Source organism: Notolepis coatsorum (assembly GCF_963971535.1).
Source record: "Notolepis coatsorum genome assembly, chromosome: 10".
Classification (NCBI taxonomy): Eukaryota; Metazoa; Chordata; class Actinopteri; order Aulopiformes; family Paralepididae; genus Notolepis; species Notolepis coatsorum.
Genome location: NC_140174.1, coordinates 31,047,432 through 31,063,068, shown reverse-complemented (window position 1 = coordinate 31,063,068; position 15,637 = coordinate 31,047,432). Strand labels below are relative to the sequence as shown.

The following is a 15,637-nucleotide window of genomic DNA, read 5'->3' as shown; positions in this document are numbered from 1 at the left end:
CAATGACAGCAGCCAGCTAGCTCGCTTGTTTGATTATGTTTGACACATGTTAACATGGGGGGTTCGAATAGTTCCCAGTGACTATCGAATAGTAATTTTGTGAATTTTATATATGATTGGCTGGTTATCAAGAGTATCCTCAACAGAAATGTTAAAAGCTAAAAGTGTTTCATGACCTCGGGACCAAACCAGGCCATGGAGACGCTGTTGTACATATACAAAAACAAAATGTAGATTTTGACCCCATTACTGAAAAGTTGAAGATGGATACCAATTTCCTCTCTGTGTGTTCAGTAGAAAGCTATCCGGCTTCAAACTAGCCTAGCTTAGCGCAAATGAGTGTAAGTGGATACGGACCACTAGCCTAGCCGTTGGTCAAAAACACCACTCAAGGAGTTTTATGCTAGGCTAGTAGTTTTTATCTGCTTCCATTCATTTGTGACTGACTCTGGAGAAGACGATAAGATGGCGTGTTCCTTCAACACACTTTCCTCCCAGCTCGCCCCATGACCACAGCCTGTAGTCAGTCACAGCCCCTGTAACACCGCCTCAGCTGTCTGTTTTGGCAGGTTGTGGCGGCTTTAAACGCCTGCCATGGTGCTGTTCTCACAAATGAGGTGTGTTGTCTCCTTCCCCAGCTCGGCGTACGACCACAACCTGGAGAGAAACGTAGCCATAAAGAAACTGAGCCGACCCTTCCAGAACCAGACCCACGCCAAGCGCGCCTACAGAGAACTGGTGCTCATGAAATGCGTCAACCACAAGAATGTAAGACATGCTAGACTGTGTGTGTGTAGATAAGATAAGATAAGATATTCCTTTATTGATCCCCTTGGGGAAATGCGGGTGTCATAGCAGCAAACGCTATAAACGCTAAAAAATGAAGTAAAAAAAAAAAGATAGTGTGTAAACAAAGATGCAGATGAGGGTCTATATGCCCTATCGGTTATATTATATGTTACAATAAATATAGGCAATCATCTTTTTTTATCAAACGGTATACACAAGGTATCCTTAAAGGTTCAGTATAATGGAAATTGCGTTTTTCAATCTCATTGCCTGACTTTTACAGAAGGTATGTTGATGTAATATTAGCCAACGTGTTAGAACTGTTGTTGTTTTTGTTGTGAAAATTACGACTACAGCACGTTGATCACACCCCCAGAATCAAACTATTTCAGATCCCATCTGCTTCCCTGAAGAGATTGCATCATCTACTCTGGTTACCCTGATTGGCCCATCAGTCAGTCTGTCCGTCAGTAGTTGTAAAGGATATCAGCTAGCTAGTCCACAAACAAGTCGTTAAAAAAAAGCTACAATTTCTCCAGCAGCTGTGCTAGCACAGTTAGCCAGTGTTTACCTCCCATAGCAAGCGATCACACTGTTCACGGTTCATGAATGTGGTTACATTTGAAAGCTTAATGTATTATGATACTAACTTGACATCTCCTTTCAATGAACGGAAGGCCACGCCCCCTAAACATACTGAGAGTTGGCTGTGCTCGGAGAGGGTGAAACACTAAAACAAATCAAATGAAGCCGATACACCTGAAGCAACTGACACTCCTGACGTTAACATTCCACAATACGCTTTTTGTGACTGAATTAACATCATTGTACTGGACCTTTAAGACATGCCTGCAAGGCTCATACCTATTAATTCTATAGACTATGTACTATATATGTACTCCATAGACTATATATGTACTATATATAGACTATGTATGTACTCTATAGACTATATATGTACTCCATAGACTATATATGTAATCTATATGTACTCTATAGACTATATATGTAACGTCACAGTGACCAATTGCAGTCACTCTTATTGTCTGGGACCAAATACGGCCACGCCCCACTCCAAGTAAAAAGTGGGAATCTCTAGAATGGGTTTGAGGCGACGCTAGTATACGGAAGTGGCTCTCAAGGTGACGATTAGACAACACTTTATGTTGTCAGTAGATTGCAGCATTGGTTTAAAATTAAAAGGTGAAAATGTTGAAAACTACAACACTGCATTTCCCAAGAGCGTTAGCACAGGTCGCAGGTCACTGGGATGTGTCTATATTCTTCGACGTGATCTGAACAGCGGTAAACTAATACTGCGACCTCGGTATAGAGCAGGGGTGGCCAACCCGCGGCTCGCGAGCCGCATGCGGCTCTTTGCCCGTCAATGTGCGGCTCTTCCATCCATAATTTTTTTTTTTTTTTTTTTTTTTTTTTTACTTTTTTTTTTTTTTTTTTTTTACTTTTTTTTTTTTATGTCACTCATTCAATAAGGACGTAGAATAAACATTTACAATTTTTTTTAAATGGTCCATTTGCATGTTCTTGGTATCTGAATCTAGGGACATTATATGGATCAGTGTCAGAAATAGTGTGTCTGTTACTAGGCTTGAGTAAATTGTAATGAACCAAAGGAGAATATCAATTCTATTTAAAAAAAAAAATTATCTTTGACTGTAAATAACACCATGCTAAAATTGACCAGACCTGAAAAATCTAAGCAAATGAATAAAGGGAAGATGATTAAACAGAAGGTTTTGTAGATACAGTACTGAATTCTGCCATCTTTTTTATAATGTAAATTTCTCCACCATTTTTCATCATATTGCAACACCGTTTTTTGCAAGACGTTCACAGAAAGGTAGAGAACCTAACTGCGTTCTGTTTTATGGCAATAACGTTCAGGTTTGTGGGAGATAATCCCAAAAAATAAGAGAAATTAAAAAGTAAATCCAGAAGTCAGATGATTGACAGGGGCTGGTGTGAGCTGGGTAGGGTCGTTTTTCGAAATTTGAAAGCCCTGAGTCTCTTCCTTCAAAAGACTACACTCACTTTTGGCTGTGCCACTTCCTCCTGTCAATATGCGCCGGTTTCCGACTCAATGCCCTGAGATTTCTATAATCTTATATTTCACTAATAACAGTTAAAATAATTGGTAAACAAACATAATGCTGAAAATATACACTTTTACTGTATATCTCGGGCTTAAGAGGTTAACCCTGTGAGGCCCAAATTAAAAAGAAATTAGCAACTTCAGAGGCCAGAGGGTGGGACATATAAACACATTTACTATCAAATAGCATTGTGAGGCTGAACAACAGGACCAATTGACTATACATGTGCTTAAAGGGGAACTATCTTATAAATGGCTTTTTTCAGTGTTTACCATTGTTTCTTAGCTATGTGGACTTATATTAATAGGATATATGTCTCTAATTCTCATATTGGCGAATTCTTCCAATTCTCCTCTCACAATATTCACCCTCACTGAACTGAGTCATCTGAAAATGTGCATATCTGTGATGTCAGAGATTTCTCAGCTGCATAATAATGTGGCAGTTGATGTGGCAGTTGGCATCAGGCCACACAGTGGTTGGAGCCCAGCCTCAAAACGGCTTAAGATCTTGAGGTAGAAAAATGCGGTTTTTAGTACTTGATTAGAAATACAAAACAATGCATTTTTTTTGAAAAAAACCTAGGTGTTCCATAGACTCACAGGAATTGTGTAAAAGTGCCCAAATAGTGAAAGAAATAGTAAAATAGTTCCCCTTTAACATTTTTTAAATAAACATTATTTTTTTAAATGGCTAAAAGTGATTTTGTAATTTTGCAACCGTGGGTCTCACAGGGTACTTTTAACCCTGTGAGGCCCAAATAAAAAAGACATTAGCAACTTCAGAGGCCAGAGGGTGAGACCTATAAACACATGAAGGGTGCCGTGACTGAAAAAAAAGGTTGAGAAACGCTGGTATATGGTGTGGCTCTTTGTGGTACCACAGTCATTTTTTTGTGGCTCTTAGTCTCTGACTGGTTGGCCACCCCTGGTATAGAGGGTTTCCGTTAGAAAAAATTGTTGCCGGTCTCCGTGACCTGCAAGATTTCAATCTACCGGACAAATGAGATTAATTCCGGTCATAGTTTATTGAGCTTTAAAACAATTGAATAAAGAATGTCATCCTCAAGGCATGTAGATTTATAATATTATTACTTAAAACTATAGGCTACTTTTGCGTATACAGTCATTAATATATTCCAAATAAAACAAGTCCCTCGATACTCCGTGCTGCTGCTGACTTGAAATAAAATAGACCGCGTATGTGGGCAGTCGGTCCGACACTAAACAGCAGTCTGTTATAATCACATTTTTATGAGCTAACAAATTCCGTTATATTGGACATTTGTATTAATTATATCAAGCGAAGAACTGAGACATTTTGCAGAGAGAGACGGCAACATTATCGTGGGTTTGCGTGATGTATATCTCCACCTCCCAACGACTTGGTGCTGGTCATAATGTCCGGTGAAAACAACTCCCTCCAAGCACAACTTGACCACCCGAACCGTACCAAAACAGGCCAAAATTAAATAGCCCATGCGACGAACGATTCATTACATTTGTTTCATCGTTGCTCCACCAAGCAGCCGGTCCAACAATGAAAGCTGTTATCAGCGCGAGCCGGCCGCAGTTAGTTTGCAAGAAGCATCCAGCTGCAGACCCGCAGAGCAGCTTTCCAGGTCTGGGGACCGCACTGTGCCAGCAAAGCTGGTGGGTTCTGTGGGTCTGCAGCTGCATGCCTTCCGCAAATCCAGCAGCAAGCTCTCGCTGAGCGAAGCAACGACAACAAACGCAATGATTGTTTCGTTCATCGCATAGGCCACCCAACTCCAGCCCATCCAAATACAATTCAAATAATCAAACTGTGCCCAGAGGGAACTATTTTCACCGGACACTATGACCGGAGAGATTAAATATGTCGGACTTCAACAGATTTTGCCGGTCAAATACCGGTAATTACCGGCTAACGGAAACCTTATGGTCAACTAATTATCTTACCAAAAGTGCGCTGGTAGCGTTGCATATGTTGTCTAAAGGGGGACATATGGTACAATTTAAGATTCTAATGATAATCGGCATATAAAGGACAACATAGAGCATCGTTAATTTGTAAGAAACCTCAATGAAAACGGCGCAGGGTGCTATTGTTATGAAAATGTGATAGAATCCTATAAAAATGTGGACGCATTTGGTTTACGTTCCGTTACTCTATAGACTATATATGTACTCCATAGACTATATGTACTATATAGACTATGTACTCACTATATATGTACTCTATAGACTATATATGTACTCTATAGATTGTGTATACTCTATAGACTATGTATGTACTCTCTATAGACTATATATGTACTCTCTAGTCTAGACTATATATGTACTCTCTATAGACTATGGCACCAGGGATAATTACATCATATCCTGGGTATTGGTAATAATAGTAATAATAAAATTGTGTCACCATGTTTATACAGTTTTGGCTTTGAGATTTGGGTCCATAGCACCATAACCCATTATCTAGTGGTGGTTCATTCATATCCTCTTTGTTTTCACATAATGCTGAAGGCAACATATTACCAGCATTACAACCCATCTCCTCTCCCTCCCGCCCAGTGAATAGTAATCATGCATTTTATGTATCTCTCATAGATCATCGGCCTATTAAATGTATTCACGCCACAGAAGACACTGGAGGAATTCCAAGATGTGTGAGTATCTGTTTAAAAGCCCAGTTACTGCTGCCCTGACGCTTGTCTGTGAAACCAATGTAAGATGGTAGTTCGCTCTCGAGACTTTTAGGACCTCGGATGTTGCTCCACTGAGATCTTTCAGGACCTCTGACGTACAGTAGCTCCACTGAGATCTTTCAGGACCTCGGATGTAGCTCCACTGGAATTCCACAGACTTGTATGCGTGCGCACCACAGGTAGAAGATGGAATGTTATAGGTAGAGGACAGCTATAATCAAATAAATAATAACAATAACAATAGTTACTCTTATGTAATATATATGCACATATATGAATATAATAATCATATGATGATAATAATAATGTCAAGCATCAATGAAGGTTAAATGCTGTAATAGAAAGTGAGTGAGGAGGACAAGTCACATTCTCAATGGGAATGCAGTCTTTGGAGGCCAATACCTGCGTAGTTGACAAAAACAAAACATTTGAACAACCTTTACGTTCGGCAGCACCCTGCGCAGACACTCATCTCATACCCGTTGTCCTTCCACACGTAGCACGTACCATTTCAATAAAGGTAATAAAAAAATATATATATATAAATCATTATAAATAATGAATAAATATTTGTACGAGCTCACTAGACCCTTAGCTATATGTTACACATCCCTCGATGCACAAATATCTGTGGAGTCACAGCCTGCCAGTCACTCAGAGGCACGCGGGACGTCTCTCCGCGGCTAAATGTCAACAAGAAGGGTTCCACGTCGTTTCTTAAAGGAGAGCTCCTGGATATATTTAGCCCTGTGCTGCATGCGACTGGAAGTCCACTAGCTGTCTGCGAGAGTGGAAAGTGGTCGTGTGCGTGTGTGTGGGCTCGCTGAGATGAGGGATAAGTGATGGGTTAGTACATCGCGGAGTAGGATGGGAACAAGTGTGATTAATTCCGTCCTTGCAGAGAAGCTGTGTGTGTGTGTCAGTGTGTGTGTGTCAGTGTGTGTGTGTCTGTGTGTGTGTGTGTCTGCCTGATTGGAGCTAAAAAGAAAAATGGACAAATCATAGCCAGAAGGCTGCTGGGTAAACAGACCGTTTCTGGATGAAGGAGGCCACTCTTTTGTGTGTGTGTGTGTAGTTTGTTTCTCTGTGTGTGTGTGTGTATATGTGTACGTGTGTAGTATGTATGCTTGTGTGTAGTATGTTTGTGTATGTATGACATGTATGTTTGTTTGTGTATAGTGTGTGTAGTATGTATGCGTGTGTACGGTGTGTGTGTGTGTGTGTGTGTACGTGCGTGCACTGGTCTATATGGTCCTGGTTCTGTATTCCTGGTCTTATCTTTATGTATCCGTCTATTCTCACTGTATATGGTGGAGCCTATAGCCAGACCTGCTGTACACCCTCCCACTGCCCTGCTACACACATGTAGAGATGGGGCTGATAGATAGAAATGTGTGTGTCCTGCCTAATAACCCATCCTGCAGCGTGACGAGTGTGTGTGTGCGTGTGCGTGCGCGCGTGCGTGTGTTTATCTCAACCCTAAGGGCTATCTGCTGCTGTAGTTGATGAATACAACTGGTGCATCTGTCTTGTCTGTCTATCTCTATGTGTGTGTGTTTGCGTGCACATGTCTGTGAGTGTGTGTGTGTGTGTGTGTGTGTGTGTGTGTGTGTGTGTGTGTGATTGAACCTTTCGGGCATCCCTCCAGTTACTTGGTAATGGAGCTGATGGTTTCCAAGTGCGTTTGTGTGCGTGTTTGTGTTCGTGTTGGTGTTGGTTCTTGTGTGAGTTTGTTTGAACCCCCCGGGCGTCTCCTTCCAGCTACCTGGTGATGGAGCTGATGGACGCCAACCTCTGCCAGGTGATTCAGATGGAGCTGGACCACGAGAGGCTGTCCTACCTGCTCTACCAGATGCTGTGTGGCATCAAGCACCTCCACGCTGCGGGCATCATTCACAGGGTTAGTCACACACACACACAGACACACAGACAGACGGAGTTCATTTTTCTCATGTTTATATATTCAGAGTTAATTTCATTGCCTATATTTATGTCTTTTTTATATTACCCTGCCCATACCTGTACCTCCCCTCCCACATGCTGCTATGACGCCCGAATTTCCCCAAGGAGATCAATAAAGGAACATCTTATCTTATACACAAGTGTGAAGCTCACCTCCCTTTATGCAGCTAACATCATACCAGGGCTAGATTACACACACATGCCTCCACACTGCAGGCATCATAGACACGCAGCACATGTGCATTCAGACACCTACATAACATTGGCACTCATACACTCATAATATCCATATACAATACACTCATAATATCCATATACAACACACACACAGACAGACAGACACACACACACACTTGTCGGTCAGCGACAAGGTGGGACAGCTGTTGCCTCGCCAGGCAGAACTAATGTGACCCACAGGCGAGGCCATCTAGCCACAGTCACGTCTGCTCGGCACGCAGCCTCTTTCATAAGGTGACCAGATGCAATATGAGTCACGCGTTACACAAAGTTAGTTTCCTGTGTCTTTATTTATTCATCCCCCCTCCTGCCTCTCCACAGTCTGTTTATTTTTTTTTCTGACCTTGCCGCCATCTGTACGTGACGTTTATCTACTCTGTAAAGCTTTTATTATATTTTATTTTTTAGACCTTAGTGGTGTTACCTGGTGGTGGAGTTGGGTTATGTGGAAAAAATATAAATATAAATATCACTATATAAATTATGACTGATATATATCACAATATCTGCCACAAAAAAAAGAGAAATGTATATATATATATTTTTTCCTAAAGTTATTTATTTTACCTCCGGAGTCATTTGATAGGATCCTCATTTTTCAATTATGCAGAGCAGGGTACATGATGAATTACAAAACATTCATCGTTTAAGGGGAGACACTACAGGTGAATAGGGTAAAAAAATGTACTAATAGATATCACAATGAAACTTCCCCAGTTGATTACTTATATTAAGACAAGACTTTTTTGTATTACAAGTTTTCTGAAATTGTATGTTTAAATATGCAAATGAGCATTATCTACTTAAATATGCACTAATTTGCATATAATTCCAGGACAGAAATCTGAACATTGGATAAAGCCATTTTCAAAATTATAGTTTCATTTTGTTGACATATTAGAGCCAAAGGTTATTACAGAGGGGATTTTGGATATCTCTTTTTATCACTCCATAAATCAGAAAATACTCCATTCAGTCAATTTTTATGGTAAAATTCCATATTTCGCCATGTTTTTAGGAATAAAATGTGATATAAATCAGGGTATGAATGCGATATCAACAAACCCTTCTGTAAATACCTTCAGAACATAGATATGAATAGAACTGGAAGTTTTGGTGTATGTGAGTGCTACTGAAGTGGAGATTTCTGGCTCAGAGTATGAGGAAAAACTCTTAAAACTCATTTTTGGGAAAACGCCTTCAAAGTTCTGTATTGTAAAATGCCATACTTTTTTTTTTTGAAACAGATATTTACAAACACAATATCTAATCAAACCATTAGTAATAGACAACCTAAACACATGCCTGATAACTGAATAATAATAATAATAATGATGTTATTGAACTGAACAGAACTACACACAGGCTACAGTGTAGTACAGTGTAGTACCCCCTAATAGGCAAAATATATTTAAATAGATATCACTATGAAACTTTCCCAGTTTGTTATGTACATATAAACTAAGAAAAAATAAATTGCAAGTTTTCTGAAATGTATGTTTATATATGCAAATGAGGCACTTCCCCATTAAATATGTGCACATTTATGGATGCAATAAGGAAAAATGAAGTAAAATAAACAACTAAATGTGTGTTATTGACGTTTTATTGTCACTAGTTTCATAGAAGACATGTTTAGGAAGCAAAATATAACAATCTCAAAATCAACAAAAAAAGTATATTTGCCTATTCACCTGCAGTGTCTCCCCTTAAAATAAACAAACGCAAAACGCGGTATCAACACAAAAAGCAGTCTTTCCAAGTTCAGTCCCGGCATAGGGCGCCTGGAGAACCATAGGGCGCCTGGAGAACCATAGGGCGCCTGGAGAACCATAGGGCTCCTGGAGAACCATAGGGCTCCTGGAGAACCATAGGGCGCCTGGAGAACCATAGGGCGCCTGGAGAACCATAGGGCGCCTGGAGAACCATAGAGCGCCTGGAGAACCATAGGGCGCCTGGAGAACCATAGGGCTCCTGGAGAACCATAGGGCTCCTGGAGAACCATAGGGCGCCTGGAGAACCATAGGGCTCCTGGAGAACCATAGAGCGCCTGGAGAACCATAGGGCTCCTGGAGAACCATAGAGCGCCTGGAGAACCATAGGGCACCTGGAGAACCATAGAACCATAGGGCACCTGGAGAACCATAGGGCGCCTGGAGAACCATAGGGCGCCTGGAGAACCATAGGGCGCCTGGAGAACCATAGGGCACCTGGAGAACCATAGGGCACCTGGAGAACCATAGGGCACCTGGAGAACCATAGGGCTCCTGGAGAACCATAGGGCGCCTGGAGAACCATAGGGCTCCTGGAGAACCATAGGGCACCTGGAGAACCATAGGGCGCCTGGAGAACCATAGGGCTCCTGGAGAACCATAGGGCTCCTGGAGAACCATAGGGCACCTGGAGAACCATAGAACCATAGGGCACCTGGAGAACCATAGGGCACCTGGAGAACCATAGGGCGCCTGGAGAGAACCATAGGGCGCCTGGAGAACCATAGGGCGCCTGGAGAACCATAGGGCACCTGGAGAACCATAGGGCGCCTGGAGAACCATAGGGCTCCTGGAGAACCATAGGGCACCTGGAGAACCATAGGGCACCTGGAGAACCATAGGGCGCCTGGAGAACCATAGAGCGCCTGGAGAACCATAGAGCTCCTGGAGAACCATAGAGCGCCTGGAGAACCATAGAGCGCCTGGAGAACCATAGGGCGCCTGGAGAACCATAGGGTGCCTGGAGAACCATAGGGCGCCTGGAGAACCATAGGGCGCCTGGAGAACCATAGGGCTCCTGGAGAACCATAGGGCTCCTGGAGAACCATAGGGCGCCTGGAGAACCATAGGGCGCCTGGAGAACCATAGGGCGCCTGGAGAACCATAGGGCTCCTGGAGAACCATAGGGCACCTGGAGAACCATAGGGCACCTGGAGAACCATAGGGCGCCTGGAGAACCATAGAGCGCCTGGAGAACCATAGGGCGCCTGGAGAACCATAGAGCTCCTGGAGAACCATAGGGCGCCTGGAGAACCATAGAGCGCCTGGAGAACCATAGGGCTCCTGGAGAACCATAGGGCGCCTGGAGAACCATGGGGCGCCTGGAGAACCATGGGGCGCCTGGAGAACCATAGAGCGCCTGGAGAACCATATAGCACCTGGAGAACCATAGATCGCCTGGAGAACCATAGGGCAGCGCCTGGAGAACCATAGGGCGGGCTCCTGGAGAACCATAGGGCTCCTGGAGAACCATAGGGCGGGCTCCTGGAGAACCATAGGGCTCCTGGAGAACCATAGGGCTCCTGGAGAACCATATGGCGCCTGGAGAACCATAGGGCACCTGGAGAACCATATAGCGCCTGGAGAACCATAGGGCTCCTGGAGAACCATAGGGCGCCTGGAGAACCAGACAGTCACTGGAGTGCGTCACCGTCACGTGCAGTGAAGGAAGCAGGGAAGGATACAAAGGAAATAATTAATAAAAGAATGTGGTGTTTGTTGTTACACCCGTCAAAAACATGTTCAATGCATGAGAAGAAAGAGCTACTAGAAAAGGGCATGCACTGCTGCCAGCAGCTGCAGAACTCCAGCACTGTTAGGACTGTCTGACCACTAAGTGTGTCTGACTCTTAACCACCAAAACCTGCACGGACTACAACGTATGGCGTATATCTTGCCAGTTAGGGCACCTTGTGTATACTGTTTACTTTTACTCGTACTCATAGTATATATTCAGATTCAAATTCTGTATTGCCTATATTTATTGTAACATATAATATAACCGATGGGGCATATAGACCCTCATCTGCACCTTTGTTTACACCTCCCCTCCCCCATGCTGCTATGACGCCCACATTTCCCCCAGGGGATCAATAAAGGAATATCCTATTTTATGTTATCTAAAATTTTGACTTTCTTTGAAAAAGAAAAAAGTCCTTTCCCATTGTGAATCTTTTCTCCTACACGTCAAAAAGCATGTTCAGCTGAGATACAATCCAACTATACTGCAGAATAGTTTGAATATCAAAAAGATGAAATATCTTTCATCAACCATAGACTTATCCGCCCACGACACACCACAAACCATAGACTTATCCCCCACGACACACCACAAACCATAGACTTATCCCCCACGACACACCACAAACCATAGACTTATCCCCCACGACACACCACAAACCATAGACTTATCCCCCCACGACACACCACAAACCATAGACTTATCCCCCCACGACACACCACAAACCATAGACTTATCCCCCACGACACACCACAAACCATAGACGTATCCCCCACGACACACTACAAACCATAGACTTATCCCCCCACGACACACCACAAACCATAGACGTATCCCCCACGACACACTACAAACCATAGACTTATCCCCCCACGACACACCACAAACCATAGACTTATCCCCCACGACACACCACAAACGCCTCAGCCAGTCCATGTCCTTACTACTGTTAGGACTATCCGACTCTTATTAATAATAAACACTGTTAGGACTATCCGACTCTTATTAATAATAAACACCGTTAGGACTATCCGACTCTTATTAATAATAAACACTGTTAGGACTATCCGACTCTTAATAAACACTGTTAGCACTATCCGACTTTTATTAATAATAAACACTGTTAGGATTTAGAGCAGATGTTATCCAAAAAGATTATTCCAATTCCTGATCGCCATTCCAAATATCGATCACGCTTATTGATTACAGTGTTTGGTACTGTGTAAGGGATAATGTATGCCTACGAGGTCATTGTCGCAAAATAATTGACCGACACGGAGTTTAAAATACCGAGGCGCCGCGCCGAGGTGTTTTAAACGTAGTGAAGGTCAATTATTTTGCGACAATGACCGAGTAGGCTATACATTATCCCGCTTATTACATGGCTAACTTACTAACAATATACCTAATTCATTTGACAAATCGCAGTTGTTCTGTGGCTCTGTCAGCCCAAATAAAGTGATTATTATTATCGCGGGCAGCCTCTGGCTCCGCTGTCAGTGCAGCGCTATACATTATCCCGCTTATTACATGGCTAACTTACTAACAATATACCTAATTCATTTGACAAATCGCAGTTGTTCTGTGGCTCTGTCAGCCCAAATAAAGTGATTATTATTATCGCGGGCAGCCTCTGGCTCCGCTGTCAGTGCAGCGCTATACATTATCCCGCTTATTACATGGCTAACTTACTAACAATATACCTAATTCATTTGACAAATCGCAGTTCTGTGGCTCTGTCAGCCCAAATAAAGTGATTATTATTATCGCGGGCAGCCTCTGGCTCCGCTGTCAGTGCAGCGCTATACATTATCCCGCTTATTACATGGCTAACTTACTAACAATATACCTAATTCATTTGACAAATCGCAGTTGTTCTGTGGCTCTGTCAGCCCAAATAAAGTGATTATTATTATCGCGGGCAGCCTCTGTGTTCTGGCTCCGCTGTGTTCTGGGTCCGCTCGTCGCTCCGCCCCCTGTCATCGCCGGCACGGCAGTGTCTAATTGCACTGAAACAGTGTGTCAGTGGGCTTGATTGCGAACAGCTGCGCTCTGCGGTCATTATTGAAAAATCTGCGGTCATTATTGAAAAATAATGACCGCAGTCGGGGGGGCTATTGACCAATCGCAAGCAAGCATTTCGGCGAATGTGAAAACGCCATGTAATAAAAATACATAATCTACGCGTTTTCCGGGCCGGCGAGCACAATCGATCCTTCAGTTGGCTTGAGGGAAAAGTTAAATGAGCAAACTGGCCACCCCCCCTTCGTCAGTGTAAAGTAATGGGGTGCAGTTACACAGGGAGAGACGATATGGGGCGGTATCTTCCCAATTGAGCTCAGAGAGACTCTGCAGCACTAACCCGAGGCTCGATTGATTAAATATGAATTCAAATCGCCAATAAAAAACAAAACGACAAACAAACGCTATATAGCGTCGGGGGCACTCAAAGGTCGGCATGAACTAACGACAAAACGTGTCCGTGGCACTCAATGTGTTAGTAATAAACAGTACTGTTAGGACTATCTGACTCTTATTAATAAACACTGTTAGGACTATCTGACTCTTAATAATAAACACTGTTAGAACTATCTGACTCTTAACACTTTGGATGCCACGCCCGAGATTTCTCTGGTTTACCCCCCGACCGTTGAATGCCCATCACGAGATTATTATAATTTTTTTTTTATTAGCGATCTGAAATCATATTGCACCAAGCACCGCCGGCGCTCGGATGTGAAAAAAGCGCCCCCCTATCGTCTCCCAGATGGTAAATCACCCTTTTGGATTGGACTCAATGAAAGTGAATGGGAGAACGGATTTCTGACTCCACATTTTACTTCTCACTGATGTAACCGGGGTCTACCAGAGTTCATTCTGGAACCTTGGTGCCGCGGCGAATATGTGTTCTACTGTACACATGGTGGATCAATACAATTATCGATTTTTTCGAATGGCGATCGGAAATTGGAATAAACCATTTGGATACCATCTGACCTCAGGTAAGGAATCTGTTATCAGTCTTAGGATAATCAGACTCGTTTTCACGGAGATATAAGCGTTTCCACTATATGTGATATAGCTGTTTTGACTGTAAAAGCCATCAGGAAATAAGAGCAGAGATTATCAGCGCGCGGCACGAGCGTGCGTGCGCACACATACTATCGATCATCTAGCGTTTATTTGAAAACGATTCATAAATAGGCAGACAAATGACAACGTTCTGGAATATTCCAGTAAAAGACGATTATCATCATAGGGTTGTTTTTTCCGCGAAAACGAGTGATTTTCAAAATGCTATCAAATGGAAATGAAGTGATAAAAAAACAATCTGCCTTGACAATGTTGACTGGAAAATGAGTCTTTGATAAGCGACGGGCAGATTAGACACATAGCCATAATTTAAAACATAGATTAGGCGATATTAAGTTAACATTGGAGTGGGTTTGGTCATCAAGGGGGTAAAAAGGAAAACACGGCGTGGCATCCAAAGTGTTAATAATAAACACTGTTAGGAATATCTGACTCTTAATAATAAACACTGTTAGGACTATCTGACTCTTAATAATAAACACTGTTAGGACTATCTGACTCTTAATAATAAACACTGTTAGGACTATCTGACTCTTAATAATAAACACTGCATGGACTCTGGTGCAGCTTGTTATACCATGTATAGTACCATCATCACTATTACTACTGTTGAATCCTGCCACTCACTACTGTTCACTACTACTACTACTACTACTACTACTACTACTACTACTACTACTACTACTACTACTACTACTACTGTTATCACTAGTATCATTACTACTTGCACTTTGTTCTATGTTCTATTATTATTACTACCTATCTTACCTGTACTAGGGATGGGGGGCGGGTATCACAAAATTACTCAAATTCAATGGGAACTATTAAATTACTAATAAAAAAACTGAGATAAGATGAACCCGACAGCACTGAGATTGATTTCCTAATTCATATATACATTTTTGTCACGCACAGAGCCATCACATGAGACGGTTATCAAACAGCAGCTGCACGCAAATTAAGTGATTAATTAAGTTTTCTTCATTACCTGACAACTCGAGGGGAACGAGTGGCGTTCAGCATGTTAGTTGGAAATGAATGAAACTCCACGAGGATGCAATGAATAACCACTCTCTGTTTCACCTGTTCTGTTCCACCTGTCCCCTGTTCCACCTGTCCCCTGTTCCACCTGTCTCCTGTTCCACCTGTCCCCTGTTTCAACTGTCCCCTGCTTCATCTGTTCCCCTGTTCCACCTGTCCCCTGTTCCACCTGTCCCCTGTTTCAACTGTCCCCTGCTTC

At 42.7% G+C, this 15,637-nt stretch overlaps 1 protein-coding gene across 2 annotated transcripts in view; it reads left to right on the top strand.

The window, feature by feature from the left end:
• The window catches only part of LOC311236148 (mitogen-activated protein kinase 8), a 64,101-nt gene that overhangs the window by 20,785 nt on the left and 27,679 nt on the right, over positions 1-15,637 (top strand). For both annotated transcript variants that reach the window (XM_084323772.1, XM_084323771.1), the window contains exons 4-6: positions 639-768; positions 5,495-5,553; positions 7,354-7,492. In XM_084323772.1, coding sequence (XP_084179898.1) covers positions 639-768; positions 5,495-5,553; positions 7,354-7,492 — 328 coding nt within the window. The remainder of the gene's footprint in view (positions 1-638; positions 769-5,494; positions 5,554-7,353; positions 7,493-15,637) is intronic.